The 20,449-nt window shown below is 31.4% G+C and overlaps 2 protein-coding genes across 19 annotated transcripts; both read right to left on the bottom strand.

Annotated features, from left to right (window-relative positions):
* Window positions 1–568: 568 nt before the first annotated feature.
* On the bottom strand, window positions 569–11,044 carry LOC114183676 (ABC transporter C family member 13-like). The gene is made up of 7 exons (XM_028070779.1): window positions 11,037–11,044; window positions 3,942–4,051; window positions 3,713–3,758; window positions 1,662–1,719; window positions 1,381–1,433; window positions 998–1,077; window positions 569–910 (listed from the first exon to the last, which is right to left on the bottom strand). The coding sequence occupies exons 2-7, from the start codon at window positions 3,957–3,959 to the stop codon at window positions 617–619; spliced, it is 549 nt and encodes a 182-aa protein (XP_027926580.1). The 5' UTR covers window positions 3,960–4,051; window positions 11,037–11,044; the 3' UTR covers window positions 569–616.
* A 2,066-nt stretch (window positions 11,045–13,110) lies between these two features.
* Window positions 13,111–18,768, bottom strand: LOC114183671 (la-related protein 1-like). 18 transcript variants are annotated; one of them, XR_003604487.1, is made up of 7 exons: window positions 18,375–18,768; window positions 17,953–18,007; window positions 17,013–17,102; window positions 15,931–16,013; window positions 15,750–15,803; window positions 14,482–14,728; window positions 13,111–13,171 (listed from the first exon to the last, which is right to left on the bottom strand). XR_003604487.1 is itself a non-coding variant. In XM_028070772.1 (6 exons), exons 1-5 carry the CDS (start codon window positions 18,472–18,474, stop codon window positions 15,757–15,759), a joined length of 375 nt encoding a protein of 124 aa, XP_027926573.1. In that variant the 5' UTR covers window positions 18,475–18,768; the 3' UTR covers window positions 14,896–15,518; window positions 15,750–15,756. The 18 variants fall into 18 exon arrangements, 9 of the variants coding, with proteins under 9 accessions (XP_027926573.1, XP_027926569.1, XP_027926570.1 ...); XR_003604486.1 differs by having other exon boundaries at window positions 15,913–16,013; XR_003604490.1 differs by lacking the exons at window positions 13,111–13,171; window positions 14,482–14,728 and adding exons at window positions 14,896–15,494; window positions 16,098–16,131 and having other exon boundaries at window positions 18,375–18,767.
* Between the last annotated feature and the right edge of the window lie 1,681 nt (window positions 18,769–20,449).

Consider the following 20,449-nt stretch of genomic DNA (forward strand, 5'->3'; position numbering starts at 1 on the left):
TAGAGAAAACAAAATTGACAGAACAAGAAAAAAGCAGTGTAACAGCATGAAGAAGAAAGAAGAAAAAGAAGAGGAGTTGATATTTATACATGCATGTGTGACTTAAACAATAGTATTTTGAATTTTGGTGTGACCCGAAGGAAAAGTTGAGTCCTGTTTCACGATTTGGTGTATCTGTCTCTGCTGAAGCATCTGAAGGTTCATTCGAGAGCATGACCTAACCATGTCACTTGCTAAGGGAATCACGGGAAGAACATCACAGTTGCATATCTCAATCATGAACCCATCTGGGTCATGAAAAAACAACTGATCCACTTAACACCACCTTCTTCCACCGTTGCACGCATGTATTCTATCTCCATTTCCTCGAGCTTCTTCTCCACTGTATATAGTAGTTGACACAGTAGGAGAACTGATTATAGATATAATTAAGTTGTGTTTCAGATATTAGTAGGTTCATTTATCAATTTGAATTGTGAATATAGTAATGCTGGTGATGTTAACAGATATAGAGGACTGAGTGAATGGAACTAATGATCTCTAGTATCCATTTTTCACAAGTTTGATAGGTGAGCATATCCAATGAAATTACTCTACCATATAAGATTATTTTACATTATTTGCTAAAGACATCTTGATTAAATTCAAACAAGGATCTGACCTCTCCAATAACTGCAACAAAGGAACCCTGGGACACACTTAGAGTCACATGATTCAACACCATATTTAATGCCTGTTCCTCACTACTTGACAAAGTACAACATGCATCTTGGATAAATACACCCAAACCTTGAACACAATCAGGCTGTTCACTTAGGAATGATGATGGACAGGAATTTGTGTCTCCATCTTTAAATTTATGTTCAGGACAAGCGAGAAACCTACTCAACCGTCCAGAAGATATGATGGCCTGCAGTGACATTAATAGAAACTATTCATCCCAATGCATGTACAAATCAAATATGTTCATAAAAACTATGGAATATAGGAGACTCACATCAATCAATCCATTAATTACCCAAGGGAATGAATTTAGTGGTGAAATAAGGGGTTGAAAAATGCAAGACAAGTGAAAACCTGCAAACCACAACAAAAGCACAAAGCAAAAAATCCAAATCACAAAACACAAAAGATACAACACAACAAAACAACACACAAGAAAAGTACAGCAAACACAACTCACAAGAAAAGTATAAAGCGCACAACACACAAGACACAAGAAAAACACAACACACAACACATAACATACAAAACAAAAACACACCACAACACCCAAGCACAACAATAGAGGATTAATTATGATTAGTTTTTCTTTCAATAATTGCAAACTCAACAATTCTGAGGGTTCAGTAATCAATAAATAAGGTGAGATAGGACAACCTGAAAGAGCATTGAACAAGCAATAAGATCCCACACTTTCAAGTTCCTTATCAACAACCGCTCATTGGAGCCCAGTTCCCACAAAGCAATGTCCCCCACATTCGTGCCAACAAACAGATTGAATCAAGAAAACAAAATTTAGTCAATTTCCAGCATGAATAGTTAATACATGTAACTAATAATGAGTTCTAAGATTATAACAATGTTTCAATAAATCAAACCAGCTTACCTCATATGATATTCCCATTGGTCTTGTTCTCTTAGAAACATGATCTGAATCACCAGACGGATAATCAACAGAAGGATTAGTTGGAGGGGTCCCAGAGTGCTTCAAAGCAGCTTAAAAGGCAATGAAACATCAGGTCAAAGATTACAAACCAAACATATCATCTTAAGTACAACTAGTCATCAAGAGTTAGAGAACAAAACCAATACAATCATTAATCACCTGGAACAATTTCATACACTGTTGCCACGCTGTGTGAAGAAAATAATATTTATCTACATACAAATACGATTGAATAATAAGCAATCAAATATGTTAAACTCTACACAAAACTGGATTAAAAGTTTACTCTATAAACCAAATTTGTCCTAAAAGCAAGAAATTAGGCATTAAAAAACAAAAAAAAATATACCAACTAACTAAAACTGGACTAAAATATCTACTCACAGTTCTGCATAGAAAAACCAATCTACCTTCCTAGTTCAAAGCTGTAAATGACAAAAGAATAACTAATCTAAGTTTCAAGCATTCCACCCAGAGAAAAACAACTCAAATCAATAAAACCAAATAGCAAACGATCCAAATCAGCATCTAAACCAGAATTGACCTCACCAAGGCAGTGTTTACATCTCTTTCACTCAAGTGTTTCAGTCTAGGTGTTTAACTCTCAGCACATTATGCAAATTCACATTATCATAAACTTGGAAAGCTTCTAATCACACCAATCAAATTAGAAATGCACTCAAGATCAATAGGACTCTAACTGTCAGAGTTCGAAGAGAAACAATACAAGTTCTGAAAATGTAAATAACATGAATGCATCACACAATGAAAGAAAGTAAAGCTCAAATCTCACAGTAGGTAAAATCTTGTCAAAACTGGTTCAAAACTGACTTTTCATGTAAAAGCTATTCAATTCTATTGAAAGAAGTTGTAAAACTGACTAGAAACTATCAACTCAAATTAGAAACTCAAAAAGTCATTCACAATCAAGAACTAAGAAGTAGAGAAGTAACCATGCAAGATCTGTACAGCACTTGGAAACATATCTAAACAAGTTTAAGACTATAAAACAAAGCTAAGACAAGAGTCAATATCTAAAAACAACAAATAACTAAGAATATCACTAAGTAACAAAATAAACGAAAGCAAAAAAGAAGACAGGAAATTACCAACCTAGTTCTGCTGCTGTTAGTTACAAGGGCAAACAATTAAAGTGAAATGACTTGGATTCTCTTGAATCGGCCTGTGTTTGAATATCTACGGGCAATATGCACAAGTATACGTAGTTTAATTTAACGTTAAAACACACAAACAAAGTAAGAAAATACCTTGAATGCAATTATTTCATACGGTTCAGCTGCAACAGAAGGGACTGATATCTTTTATCAAAGGGTTGCACCCTCTATAAGAAAAAAAACGAAAATATTAAAACAAAGGCATATTTATTGACAACAATTTGAGAGAAAGCATTGAAAAAAATCACTAGAACTGACAAACAATTTATCAAACAATGTTAAAAAGGAGCGAATTATGCATAGATATAAAGACTAACCTGTTCGTAGGAGGACATAAACAGATACCTCGGCTTGGCAAGGTCTACGAAATTGCAATCTAACTATCGTAAAAAGTTTCTAACGACAAAATATGACTAAAACACAGTTCAAACTACCAACACCGGTTACAACAAAAAATCTAAGTACCTAAAACGTAAAATAAACTTAGAAAAGGCTAAAATTGCAAAATCTGATAACTGAATTAAACTATTGTATAAAACTGCGATTCAATATAAAACACACCACAAAACAAACCACAACAAAAGCACAAAGCAAAAAATCCAAATCACAAAACACAAAAGATACAACACAACAAAACAACACACAAGAAAAGTACAGCAAACACAACTCACAAGAAAAGTATAAAGCGCACAACACACAAGACACAAGAAAAACACAACACACAACACATAACATACAAAACAAAAACACACCACAACACCCAAGCACAACAATAGAGGATTAATTATGATTAGTTTTTCTTTCAATAATTGCAAACTCAACAATTCTGAGGGTTCAGTAATCAATAAATAAGGTGAGATAGGACAACCTGAAAGAGCATTGAACAAGCAATAAGATCCCACACTTTCAAGTTCCTTATCAACAACCGCTCATTGGAGCCCAGTTCCCACAAAGCAATGTCCCCCACATTCGTGCCAACAAACAGATTGAATCAAGAAAACAAAATTTAGTCAATTTCCAGCATGAATAGTTAATACATGTAACTAATAATGAGTTCTAAGATTATAACAATGTTTCAATAAATCAAACCAGCTTACCTCATATGATATTCCCATTGGTCTTGTTCTCTTAGAAACATGATCTGAATCACCAGACGGATAATCAACAGAAGGATTAGTTGGAGGGGTCCCAGAGTGCTTCAAAGCAGCTTAAAAGGCAATGAAACATCAGGTCAAAGATTACAAACCAAACATATCATCTTAAGTACAACTAGTCATCAAGAGTTAGAGAACAAAACCAATACAATCATTAATCACCTGGAACAATTTCATACACTGTTGCCACGCTGTGTGAAGAAAATAATATTTATCTACATACAAATACGATTGAATAATAAGCAATCAAATATGTTAAACTCTACACAAAACTGGATTAAAAGCTTACTCTATAAACCAAATTTGTCCTAAAAGCAAGAAATTAGGCATTAAAAAACAAAAAAAAATATACCAACTAACTAAAACTGGACTAAAATATCTACTCACAGTTCTGCATAGAAAAACCAATCTACCTTCCTAGTTCAAAGCTGTAAATGACAAAAGAATAACTAATCTAAGTTTCAAGCATTCCACCCAGAGAAAAACAACTCAAATCAATAAAACCAAATAGCAAACGATCCAAATCAGCATCTAAACCAGAATTGACCTCACCAAGGCAGTGTTTACATCTCTTTCACTCAAGTGTTTCAGTCTAGGTGTTTAACTCTCAGCACATTATGCAAATTCACATTATCATAAACTTGGAAAGCTTCTAATCACACCAATCAAATTAGAAATGCACTCAAGATCAATAGGACTCTAACTGTCAGAGTTCGAAGAGAAACAATACAAGTTCTGAAAATGTAAATAACATGAATGCATCACACAATGAAAGAAAGTAAAGCTCAAATCTCACAGTAGGTAAAATCTTGTCAAAACTGGTTCAAAACTGACTTTTCATGTAAAAGCTATTCAATTCTATTGAAAGAAGTTGTAAAACTGACTAGAAACTATCAACTCAAATTAGAAACTCAAAAAGTCATTCACAATCAAGAACTAAGAAGTAGAGAAGTAACCATGCAAGATCTGTACAGCACTTGGAAACATATCTAAACAAGTTTAAGACTATAAAACAAAGCTAAGACAAGAGTCAATATCTAAAAACAACAAATAACTAAGAATATCACTAAGTAACAAAATAAACGAAAGCAAAAAAGAAGACAGGAAATTACCAACCTAGTTCTGCTGCTGTTAGTTACAAGGGCAAACAATTAAAGTGAAATGACTTGGATTCTCTTGAATCGGCCTGTGTTTGAATATCTACGGGCAATATGTACAAGTATACGTAGTTTAATTTAACGTTAAAACACACAAACAAAGTAAGAAAATACCTTGAATGCAATTATTTCATACGGTTCAGCTGCAACAGAAGGGACTGATATCTTTTATCAAAGGGTTGCACCCTCTATAAGAAAAAAACGAAAATATTAAAACCAAGGCATATTTATTGACAACAATTTGAGAGAAAGCATTGAAAAAAATCACTAGAACTGACAAACAATTTATCAAACAATGTTAAAAAGGAGCGAATTATGCATAGATATAAAGACTAACCTGTTCGTAGGAGGACATAAACAGATACCTCGGCTTGACAAGGTCTACGAAATTGCAATCTAACTATCGTAAAAAGTTTCTAACGACAAAATATGACTAAAACACAGTTCAAACTACCAACACCGGTTACAACAAAAAATCTAAGTACCTAAAACGTAAAATAAACTTAGAAAAGGCTAAAATTGCAAAATCTGATAACTGAATTAAACTATTGTATAAAACTGCGATTCAATATAAAACACACACCACAAAAACACATAACCCAAAACACACAGACACACACACACCACAAAACACATACACACACAACACAAATCATATACAAAAAACACAACACCCCACACAAAAGACAATATAAATAAAAAACATTCAACATCCTCACACAACCACAAAAACATACCAAACACATAACACACAACACAAAAATATAAAAAACACACAACACAAAACACAATGCCCTACACAAAAGATAATATAAATCCAAAACACCCAACACCGGACAACCACAAAAATAACTAAAAAACACACGAGCACAAAAACACTTAACACAACCACAAAAACATCAAACACAACACAAAATATTACAAACACGCACAACACAAAACACAACAAAACACACACCCCCCAAATCACAACAAAACACATACAACACAAAACACAAAAAACACCAAACACACCACAAAAACACACAACCCAAAACACACACCACAAAAAACACACACAAAACACACCAAACATAAAAAACACACACACTACATAAAACACAACACCCCACAAAAAATACAATATAAATAAAAAACATTCAACACCCCACACAACCACAAAAACAAATAAAAAAACACACATGCACAAAAACAATCAATACAACCACAAAAACACTGAACAAAACAATACAAACACGCACAACACAAAATACAACAAAACACACACTTCAAATCACAGCAAAACACACAACACAAAACATACACAACACGAAAAAAACACACACACATAACACACAACATAAACACAAAAAAAAATACACAACACAAAACACAACACCCCACACAAAAGACAATATAAATAAAAAACAACCAACACCCCACAACCACAAAAACAAATAAAAACACACAAGCACTAAAACAATTAACACAACCACAAAAACACCTAACACAACAACACAAACATGCACAAAACAAAACACAACACAAACACGCACAACACAAAACACAACTAAACACACACACCCCAAATCACAACACCCCAAAACAGAACACACACCAAACCCAAAACACATACACACATAACACAACACAAACACACACACACACACAACACAAATCACATACAAAAGACACAACACCCCACACAAAAGACAATATTTAACACCCCCACACAACTTCAAAAAAAAAAATACAAAAGCACAAAATCAGTCAACAAACCCAGAAAAACACCGAACACAACAACACAAAACACAACAAAAAACACACGTCCAAATCACAACACAAAAACACAAAAAACATCAAACACACCACATAACACAAACACACACCACATAAATAAAAAACATTCAACATCCCACAAAACCACTAAAACAAATAAAAAACACACAACACAAAAACATAAAAAACACACAACACAAAAACATAAAAAATACACAACACAAAACACAACACCCCACATAAATAAAAAACACTCAACATCCCACAAAACCACTAAAACAAATAAAAAAACACACACACGACACACCAAACACATAACACAACACAAAAACATAAAAAACACAACACCCCACACAAAAGACAATATAAATCAAAAACATTGAACACCCCACAAAACCACTAAAACAAATAAAAAAACTCACATACACAAAAACAATGAACACAACAACACGAAACAACACAAACACCCCAAATCACAACAAAACACAAAACACTGAACACACACCACAAAACGCACAAAAACACACACCACAAAAACACAACCCAAAACACACAGAACATACACAACACACCAAACAACACACACATAACACAACACACAACAACACACAAAAAATAATATAAATCAAAATCAATCAACACCCCACACAACCACAAAAACAAATAAAAAATACACAAGTCATAAAAACAATTAACACAATCACAAAAACACCAAACACACACAAAACAAAACACAACACACACACCCCAAAACACAACACAAAAACACCAAATACAAAACACACAAACACACACACACACCATAAAACACATCACAAAAAAACACACACAAAACACACAACTTACACAATACAAAAAAAACACATAAGCACAAAAACAATTAATATAACCACAAAAACATCGAACACAACAAAACAAAACAACACAACCACGCACAAAACACAACACAAAAAAGCACACACACCACTAAAACACAACCCAAAACACACCACAAAACATAACACAAAACATACACAACACAAAAAACAAACAGACAACACAAGCACACACACAACACAAATCACATACAATATCCAACACCCCCTCCCACAACCACAAAAACAAATAAGAAAACACAAAAGCACAAAATCAGTCAACAAATCCACTAAAACACCACACACAATAACACAAAACACACACATCCCAAATCACAAAACATACACAACACCAAAAACACACACACACACACAACACACCAAACACTTAACACAACACAAAAACATAAAAAACACACACACAACACCACACACAAAAGAAAATATAAATAAAAAACATCCAATACCCCAAAAACCACAAAAACAAATAAAAAAAGTCACATGAACAAAAACAATCAACATAACCACAAAAACACTTAACACAACAACACGAAAACACACAAACATCCCAAATCACAACAAAACACATACAAGACAAAACACAAAAACAGTGATCACACACCACAAAACACACACACACACACACACACACCACAAAACACAACACAAAACACAAAACATACACAACACACACAAAAAACACAACACACCACACAAAACAATATAAATCAAAAACAATCAACACCCAACACAACCACAAAAACAAATAAAAAAACACACAAGTCATAGAAACAATTAACACAACTAAAAAAACACCGAACACAACAACACAAACACACACAAAACAAAACATAACACAAACATGGACAACACAAAACACACACCCCAAGTCACAATAAAACACACACCCCAAAACACAAAACACACACCACAAAAACACACTAAACACACACCTACCATAAAACATACACAACACAAAAAAAAAAAGACACACACAAACAACACACCAAACACATACCACACAACACAAACACAAAAAACACACAACACAAAACAACAACACCTAACACAACCACAAAAACAAATAAAAAACACAAAAACACAAACAATTAACACAACCACAAAAACACCGAACACAACAACAAAACACAAACACGCACAACACAAAACACACACACCCCAAATCAAAATACCTCAAAACACAAAAAACACCAAACACAACACAAATCACACAAAAACACAAACCACAGAAACACCAACACACCACAAAATACAACACAAAACAGAAAACATACACACAACAACAATCATACACACAACACAAAAAACACACGCACAACACAAAACACAACACCTCACACAAAAGACAATATAAATCAAAAGCATCCAACATCCCGAACAACCACAAAAACACCGAACACAACTACAAAAACACCGAACACAACAACACAAACACCCCAAATCACAACAAAACACAAAAAACACCAAACACACACCACATAACACAACCCAAAACACACACACACACACACAAAACACAACACAAAAACACAAAACGCACACAACACCCCACACAATAGACAATATAAATAAAAAATAACCAACACCCCACACAACCACAAAAACAAATAAAAAAACACACAAGCACAAAAACAATTAACACAACCACAAAAACACTGAATACAACAACACAAAACACGCACAACATAAAACACACACCCCCCAAATCATAACACCCCAAAAAACAAAACACAAATCACACAAAAACACACACCACTAAAACACAACCCAAAACACACACCACAAAACACAACACAAAACATACACAACACAAAAAACACACACACAACACAAATCATATACAAAAAACATAACAATTCACACAAACACACAACACACCAAACACATAACACACAATACAAAAACAACACGCCACACAAAAGACAATATAAATAAAAAATAACCAACACCCCACACAATCACAAACACAAATAAAAAAACACACAAGCACAAAAACAATTAACCCAACAACAAAAACACCGAACACAACAACAGTAATTAACACAAACACGTACAAAACAAAACACAACACAAACACACACAACATAAAACACAAATATCCCAAATCACAACAAAACATATACAACACAAAACACAAAAACACCAAACACACCACAAAAACACACAACCCAAAACACACACACCACAAAGCATACACAACACAAAACACACACACACACACACAACACAGCAAACACATAACACACAACATAAAAAACATAAAAAACACACACACAACACAAAACACAACACCCCACATAACCACAAAAACAAAATAAAAAAACACAAGCACAAAAACAGTTAACACAACCAAAAAACACATAACACAACAATACAAAACAATACAAACACACACAACACAAAACACACAAACCACAAATCACACACGCACACACACTATAAAACACACAAAACCCAAAACTCACAACGCACAAAACACACACAGGCACAAACACATTACAGAACACAACAAAATCACACAAAACACAAAACACACATCACATACAACAAAAAACACACAGCACATACAAATTAAAACATGCAACAAAACACACAACACAACCACAAAAATACAAACACGCAAAACCATAAAAACACACAAAACACAAAACAATGCGTACAACACACAAAACACATAACACAAAACATATCAAACATAACACAACACATAATACAAAGCACAAAACAGAGATGGATCGCACCACCAAACTTTAAAGAATGAGCTCAATTCCAAACAAATCAACTAATTGTCAAATAACTAGAATCCAACCTCACATGAAGAGAAGAAACCGAAACCCCTAAATTTAAGTAAATACAACGACATCTTTAGGCTAAAAAAATAAAATTAAATTAAAAGCTACCCATCTAATTCAACCCACAATCCCCGGCTTTTTCTCAAGTCATAATTAAACTCCTTTGAACAATTTGCAACAGTATCAAAACCACAAAAAACGCATTCAAAGATATAATCATAAACATCCGTACAAAAGGAAGCCCCAGAAATTAATAAAAGTGGAAAGAAATTTAAAGAACAAGGAATCTGCACAAAAGTAAGACCCAGAAATTAACAAAAGTGGAAAGAAAGTTAAAGAACAAGGAATCTGCACAAAAATAAGACCCAGAAATTAACAAAAGTGGAAAGAAATTTAAAGAACAAGGATGAAAGATGAGACCCTGGACCTCGACCCCACAATAAAATAAGAACTCACCTGCACTTCGACGACAGTGGAAGCATACCGAGAAGCTGCACGGACTTCACCAGACAGTGCTATATGATGCTTCTTCATATCCTAATGCATGAACAATAAAACCCCGGTAAAATAAAGTTTGCGAAAGATTAACAGAATGCGAGCGAACAGTAAATCCAGAAATTTAAGGAAAAGAAAGAAACAGAATTCAATGTAGATTTTAAAGATTTACCTGAATTTTAGTGTCGAGATCAAGTATTTTCTTCAATATGGGAAGTGTTTGACCCTTATCCGGAGAAACTTGGTGGATTCCCTGTGACATAGTGTTTTCATCCACGGAGTCTGTTTCTCGTTCACTTGCTTCGATACATCATCTGTCGAAATTCCACAAATCAAAATTAACAATGTATCTTTGGCTGAAATTAAGATCATTATTTTCTTTTGGTCGATCCAAATCGAAAAGGAAAATTGAATAGAGAGTAGAGAATAGAAAAGGAACCTGACTCAGAAGGAACGTAGTCAAAGAACAAAGCGGTGGAATTTTCAGCGAGCATTTGGATTTGAATGGATTGATCTGCAAGAACGGGTGCTTTGTGTTAAAGAAGAAGTGGTTAATTCAATTGGTTAGTAGAGAGAAAGTGAGATTACCGTTCATGGTTCTCCATTTCCAAGATCCAACTTCTTGACCAATAAAGCAAGAGAGCAATGGAGCGCAACAGAGAGCAGTGGAGCGCAACAGAGAGCAGTGGAGCGCAAAAGAGTAACGTTCTTTTCTTTCTGAGATTTAGCAATTGAGCGAAGAGAGGAATAGAGTACTGTTTTCCAAGAGAGCAATGGAGCACAAAAGAGTAACGTTCTTTTCTTTCTGAGATTTAGCAATTGAGCGAAGAGAGGAATAGAGTACTGTTTTGAAATCACAACGGCTAAATGCTAATATCAAATTCTCAAAAGCGTCTTCTATTTTGGGCCTTGGGATGGGCAACCCAAATTTGAAAGCCCAATCTTTTCGTGAGAATGGACTAGGCTGCTTTGATTAAACAACTATTAAAATATACTAGAATTAAGAATATATATATATATATATATATATATATATATATATATATAAAAGCTGAAATCGTTTATATGATATATGACTTAAATTTTGTAGTGAAATCGTTACATTTATTATATTTATGAAGACTTTTTTCCTATGATGTAATATTTAAAAATCCCATTATATTGTATAAATACAACAATAAATTAACATTATTTGATAAATTAACCAAATATAGTGTAATTAAAAATGAAGGAATAAATCTATTATTTTCTAAAAGGTAATAAAAAAATAGAAAACGAGTAGAACAAAATGATTGATAAATTAACCAAATATAGTGTAGTTAGAAATGAAGGAATAAATCTATTATTTTCTAAAAGGTAATAAAAAAATAAAAAACTTGAGTAGAACAACTGGATTTATTTTTAATCCTAAAAATAAATTTATTTATTTTTTACATAATGTAATTTTTAAACAAAAATTAAAATTTACCGAATAAACTGAGAAAGAAGACTACCAGAGTGAAAATTCGATATACGTGACGGGTGGTAATCAAACTTTTGAATTTTTTTTTCTATTTATTTATTTATTTATTTATTGAAATGTATGAGTGTTTTTATTATTATTGTCATACATAGTTATTAAAAGTCCGGAACACCTAAATTTGTAACCCAACACAGGGAACTTTTGTTTTACTTAGCAACCTTTCTGAAGTTATATATATATATAATGCAGTTCATCAAAATTCACTCAATGGCCTATAAAAAAGCAATCATGTTTAGATGTATATTCGATTTTTATTCTATTATTTATTTTATGATAATTATACTAAAAATTATATTGAGTTGATTTTAGAAGTATAAAAGCCAAAACATATTAGGGATGACCACAATCAAGATAACTTTCTAACAATAACGCACAAGAATAGAAGAAAGATGACTTAAATAGAGCTTTTAAGGTTAGGACAATCATCACCTGAACCTTAAACTTATTATGCAGGAAAAACATATAAGTGAAATATAATATAATGAACTATATAACTACAAGAGTTAAACTTACTTAATTATAGAGGTGAGCCCCAAGGATAATGCAAGTAAATGCCCATCCACATTCACTGAACCTGGAAGAAATAACAAAGATGGAACCAAATTTTTTTAAAGTTTTTTTGTTCCAATTGTTTGATATGCAAATAGAAGGAAATTATTTAAGAAAAAAAAAAGGAATGGCATCACCATCACCATAACCATGTTTATGTTAATATATTTGACAGATAGATATTTGCAATGTTTTAAATTGACATATAAAGTTGTGTATGAAGGAATGCGAAATAAAAGTATGGTGCCTAAAGGGAATAAAGTAACGAAGAAGCATATCAAATAAGAGATTAATAAAACAATTGGTACAAGTAAAAACTTTATTGCTCGTCGTAACACCTTGTTGAAGAAACTGGATCAGTTTATTTAGAAACAATGGCCCCGCAAAACCAAAACAACCATTAATCACCTGGAAGAATTTCTCATACACTTAGTAAATGCGTAAATAAATTGAAACCAGATAAAATAAAGCAAAGTCAGATTAAACTTTGGTTTATTTATGGCCAAAGAATTGGTATTTTAATATTGACATAGATATACTTCATAAAAGACATCCAAATACAAAACAAGGACATGATAAGGACTCATTATCATATGAAAACATCTTGTTGTGTTCCCTTGTAACTAATAAGTATATGTGTCAATTGTCATGGTGTTGATGTCATTAAAATTATGTAATAATCCTTGTAATCCTACTTAAGTGATCTTGTTTTTAAATTGACATGATAAACAATTCAGATTCTGTAACTTTAAAACATGTCAAGGTATCAATACCTTGGACCATGGAATGCCATATACAAACTATGAAAAATTCTCTACTTATTTAGAAATTGATAAGGATCGTATTTTTCTAATAAAGATGTCAAGGTACAAGTAAAACATGTTATGTCATGCAGGCTGTCATACTATGAGTATATTTTCTAGTGGCACAACCGAAATTTCTAGGTACATAAACAATCAGTTATCTATCACAACAGTAGTTGGGAAACTATACTATTTTGATTGATAGACCTTGAACTTGTTACAGAAATCAATGCATAATTCAAAACAAAAAGCATCTTCTGTACACATAAACTTACTGAGCTATTGGACAGACATTAAATTTCCTTTCATTTCAGGATAAAAAGGCTAGAACTTGCATCTCCACAGAAAAAGTAGAATCCCATGTTGGAATTGAAAATTCGAAAGTGTTGAAAAAGGTATAACTTGGACGAATTAGATTCCAGCAGTCCATAACAGTCATATAGTATAAATATTGCATATAAAGACTAGAGAATTACGCACAAACTTTGGTTTAGTATGTGGGAGGAAAACACGATTTCAAATTGAAAAATACCTTCATTAAACCCAGGCGGAGATATGACCATCCAGATGCACTACAGAGTGCTCTAAACAAAGATGGTTAGAGCCATTGTTACTCAGTTCATCTTGCCAGCAGGATAAAATCACATCATGACAGGAAGAAGGACCCATATCAGTCCGTAGTGGCAGCAGGTTATCAGAGTCTAATTGTTTTACCACACCATGATTCATTACTGGAGTTGTGAAGTTGAAATCAAATCCCAAAAGTTTCCATCATTTCCCTATATAGTAAGAATATTAAAACAAAAAACTAAAACTGTGACAGCAGATTCATTCAGAATTGAAACGTGCTCTATAAACAAAAATGTAATTTTCACATGCACTATGCCTGCTACTACAATCAAATCAACTCATTTTCATATTATGAATGGATGTGACAAGTAAAAGATTTTAAACAAATAGCTATCTTCTCGTCCTCAAATCTTATTGATATGCAATATATATCTTAAGTACCCTTGTTGAGTAAAGTTCTTCAACATGATACAAAGTTCTATTTATTATCATTACTATAAAATGACTTAGGGTGTGCCTTTTTTTTCTTTCTTTTTTTAGGAGTACTCTTGAATGTACTATACAGTAGGTTCTCAGTGCCCTAAGATCCCAATCCCAGATCGAGTTCCAATCGCAGAATTGTTCTCAAGCGAATGGCTTTTACTCAACCTCAATTCATTCAGTTAGGACCTCCCTTTATGTATGTCATTTCTATCCTTGCCAGCGTGAGGAGTCAGATCGGATTCTAGCACTTGCATGGAATCTGGGAGAGTGGCTATTTGCAGCCTCTCTTGGCATGAGCACTAGCATCTTGCTAACATCGGCTTTTTCCTCCGACTAGAAGGGGATCTTGTTCACGGCGGATTCAGATTTAAACGCCCTAATAGTTGATGATCCATCAAATGTTTCCGTGAATGATGAGTATACTGGAGAGCGTAAAACACTGTCCAGTCGTAGTAATTCTCTCGATGTTGACATGTAGAAGAACTGAAGCCACTGCATAGATCAGTTGATTGCTGTCTATTATACCAAGTCAAAGAAGTGATTATGGTTTTAAACGTTTGAGACCCAAGAAACACTGAAATAATTTATTTGTAGTTTTATAAAAGCTTTATTTTGTACTCCATAATTATGAGGGTTTCCAAATTCGTACAATTTAATAACAAATAATCCTAATAGTTTTAGGAACTTACAGTCTAAAAAACAAGGAGTGTGGTTAAATATGAAAGTGTCAATAAGAAAAAATAATACCTGAAATCTACTGTAGATATAACAAAATGGCAATAGCAAGAGTAAGAAGAAGACCTACAGAAAATCGAAAGATAAAAATAGATCATGGGGAACATTAAGACAAATATTGGTAGTTCCATAATACATATGACAAACTAAGAAAATCATTGTAACTGTACGTAACACAAAATTATTGTAATACCCAACAGGCCTACGAAATTCGCTAGAAGAATGTTCAGAATGAATGGAAGTGAATCATCAATGGTATAAAGATCTGAAGATAATCTACACAAAACAGAAGAAATCGTGAAACATAAAATTCATATTATCATTATCTGCTATTATTCCCTGAAGACATCTTATTCTAACCTGTTCAGTATTCTCCCACCAGGCCACCAGGGGTCTGATCAAAGAATTGGACAGGTGCATTCATAAGCTTGTTGAGCAATTTATTGTGTACCTTAGTTGCAGCTTGTAATAATTAAATAATTAAGCTATAACATGCCATAATTAAATAATTAAGCTATAACGGTTATAACGGTTATTTATTAATAGAAAAATATAATTTATAAAATGATGATTTGACTGCTTTGTACGGGTTAAATCAAATAATACTTAAATTATAATATAACAATTTTTACTGTTAAATGTCCCATCTTAAAATTTAAAAGTTATATTTATTTTAAAATCAAATTGTCTCAAATTTAAAAGATAAGGAATAAAATACAATTTAAAATTAAGAAGTTAACAAGAATTTTATAATTAGGATAAAGAATCAAAGCTGTAATTTACATTTTTATTATCTGTCAAAATATTGTGATGAATACTATGTTTTAAACTTTTATTTCCACATTCTGTCACATTTAAAAAATATAACCAATAATAACATACAAGGGTATTAAAAAGCAGCATAGTATCAAAGCCAAATTCACCAAACAAAAAGCTAGCAAATTTGGACATGATAAAAACAGACTGTTTTCTCCTAAACATCACGTAAATTCATTTTTTCCATCTCCATTATTCCTTTATATTTTATCTTCGAATTATACTGCCAACAATGCTCTTAGTGTAACAAAAATTTCCATCATGAAAGCCTAAAACTCCTTAAAGGTAAATAAAAATCCATCAAGAAAATCCATAAAAAATAGATTATTACTGTCTAAAACATTGAACCATATTACCAAGATCATAAAAAATCACCACTACACATAAGTTTAAGATATGAAACTGTAATTTATGCAGAATAGGTTGAAAATATTACTCGATCAAGAATAATTAACTTACACGAGGAAGCTTGCAATCAAAGAAATTGGAACCCATCTTTGTTCATCCATGTTGAACCTTAAATACTCATCCCTCACTAAATTAGCATCACTGCATAAACAAAACAGCATTGAAGATAAAATTCAACAGCAAAGATTTGTTGGGAAACACAACAGTAAATAACGAAGAACAGACAATAATTTACTTGAAGTAATAATCAATTTGGTTGACTATTGTATCGGCGAGAGAGGTTTGGCAACCTGAAAGAACATTGCAGGAGGAGGTGCATGTGTTAAAAACGGCATGCCCCCAAAGGGTTCAAATTGTAGTGTTGGGAAATAATAGAATTCTATGAAGGAAGAGATGGTGCATTTTCCCGGAATTAAGTCGGCTGGTGCAGGTGGCTTTCCATAAACAAATTCAAAGTGAGACATGAAGATTTATCATTTTTAGTTTTCAAACCCATTCAAAATCTTTGAAAATATTAAACTAATTTCAAGTTTTCTGAACATTTCTACAAAATTAGAACTTCTAATTACTTAGATTTGAAACACTAATCTAAAATGTTGCCCCGACAATCATGCAAAATATACACAAATTATAATCAGGGAAAAAAATCTTGCAATAATTTCTTTACATTTTTTTTGGAACTCTTTCTTTGAATAAACTGTTCGGATAGCGTCATCCGATATTGAGGGCTCCAGAAGAACTCAAAGATCCTGCATTATCCGATATTGAGGGCTCCAGAAGAACTCAAAGATCCTGCATCCATGGTTACGAGAAGAAAACAAGAACAAAAACCGAAAAGAATAGGAAACAATATAAATAACAGCGCAACTGAATTAGCATCACTGCATAAACAAAAGAACATTGAAGATAAAATTCAACTGCAAAGATTTGTTGGGAAACACTACAGTAAATAACGAAGAACAAACAATAATTTACTTGAAATAATAATCAATTGAAGTAATAATCAATTTGGTTGACTATTGTATTGGCGAGAGAGGTTTGGCAACCTGAAAGAACATTGCAGGAGGAGGTGCATGTGTTAAAAACGGCATGCCCCCAAAGGGTTCAAATTGTAGTGTTGGGAAATAATAGAGGAAGAGATGGTGCATTTTCCCGGAATTAAGTCAGCTGGTGCAGGTGGCTTTCCATAAACAAATTCAAAGTAAGACATGAAGATTTATCATCTTTAGTTTTCAAAGCCATTCAAAATCTTTGAAAATATTAAACTAATTTCAAGTTTTCTGAACATTTCTACAAAATTAGAACTTCTAATTACTTAGATTTTAAACACTAATCTAAAATGTTGCCCCGACAATCATGCAAAATATACACAAATTATAATCAGGGAAAAAAATCTTGCCATAATTTCTTTACATTTTTTTGGGAACTCTTTCTTTGAATAAACTGTTCTCGAAGAGGATAGCGTCATCCGATCTTTGAGGGCTCCAGAAGAACTCAAAGATCCTGCATCCATGGTTACGAGAAGAAAACAAGAACAGAAACGAAAAGAATAGGAAACAATATAAATAACAGCGCAACTGAAAAGAAAATAAAGCACAAGCAAAATATTATTAGACGAAGAGAAATCAGACAGCAGGAACAGAGAGGGCCAAAGCTCCGGTGCTTGAAAATTAACAGAAAGAGAGAGAAAGAGATTTGAATGGAAACTATTTGAAATGAGATTGTATAAAGTAGAAATGCTGACTGAAAGATCAAAATTAAGGGTTTGAAGATCAGATGAAAATTAAGGGGATTTGAATATCAGAAAACAAGGGTTATTTTAACAACGACAGACTATTATAAAATGTATTGACCAAATTATCCTTTGATCGAATAATAATTAGGTTTGAATTGAAAAATTAAAATATTATCTATAAACTCTTACAAAATATAAATAATCATAATATATATATATATATAATAATATAAATAAATATTTTCGTCAAACATAAAAATAATTATATTATTTATTTCTTAATGAAGATATTAAAAATAAAAAATAGTCAATAATAATTACATCCATGCATGCTCGAATTAGTTGGTATACATCGGATGTGCAGATCGAAAATAAATAATAATATAAAATACAATAAATTTTAAATTCAATGAAAAAGTTATTGTCAAATTATATAATAATAATAATAATAATAATAATCTATTAAAAAAAACTATAGTAAAAATAGATATAAATTATAACCATAAAGTATGAGAGTGTTACTAATTACAACAATTTAAATAAAACATAATTATTAATTGTTCTGAGATTGATATTTTATATATGACTAATTGTTATCTAATTTAAAAAATTAATATTTCAAAAATATTATATTATTAACCACCATAATTATTATTACTATTAATATTATTTTTATTATTCACCATTCTTATTATTATTATTTGTTGTTATTACTATTATTATTATAAAATATAATTATTTTATTTTTACATTATAATTATTACTAATTATAACTATAATTATTATTATTATTATTATTATTATCTATAATTATATTATCGTTATTGATTATTATTATGTTCATTATTATTATCGACTATAAATATTATTATCATTAATAACAACTATAATTATTTTTATTACCTTATTATTATTATTATTATTATTAATAAATATAATTATTATAATAGTTATTATTATTTATTTTTTTATTATGATTTGATATGTATTTTATTTTAAAACTATAAATATCATATATTTTTATTTTTTACATATTTTAGGATAAAATAAATTTTATTTTATTTTTAATTATCTTTTTAGAATTTTTCTCAAATTAAATTAGACACATTTTGTATTTTTGAATATATTTTAATTTTTAAATATATTTACAGTACTTTATTTTATTTATCTAATAATTTTATGAATATGTGATCAAATCGTATTTTATTATAAATTTATTTTATGAAAAGAAGTTTTTTTTTTAAGGTTTTAATATCTTTTGCTTTTGGTTACTGTTATTTATTTTTTTAATATTTATTGTATTTATTATAATAATTGGACATTGATATTGCTTATAAATTGTAGTTTTTACATATCAAATCTCTTACAAATAAAAAATAACAAATAATATATTAAAAGTAAATTTTCTACAATGAGAAAATAAATTATTAAAAAAATTTCTAAAAGATAAATATGATTTATCATTAACAAAACAAAAAGAAAGATGTTCAACTTTACACCTTAGACCTTAAACTTTACACAATAAACCTTAAATTATCTTAAAATCTTAACTTACTAAAAAATCATAGTTTTTAAAGTCCTAGTACTTGATCTCAACCCTTAAAACTCCTTAAAATCATCGACACTCATCTTCATTATATTTACTGAATTATTTTTAAATTGGTCAAACCAGAATGCACTTTCAAATCCAATAATATATACCAAAATATGAAAAACATTGTACTAAATTTTGACCCTCATCATATTTCCAATT

This window comes from Vigna unguiculata, chromosome 5 (assembly GCF_004118075.2).
Source record: "Vigna unguiculata cultivar IT97K-499-35 chromosome 5, ASM411807v1, whole genome shotgun sequence".
Lineage (NCBI taxonomy): Eukaryota > Viridiplantae > Streptophyta > Magnoliopsida > Fabales > Fabaceae > Vigna > Vigna unguiculata.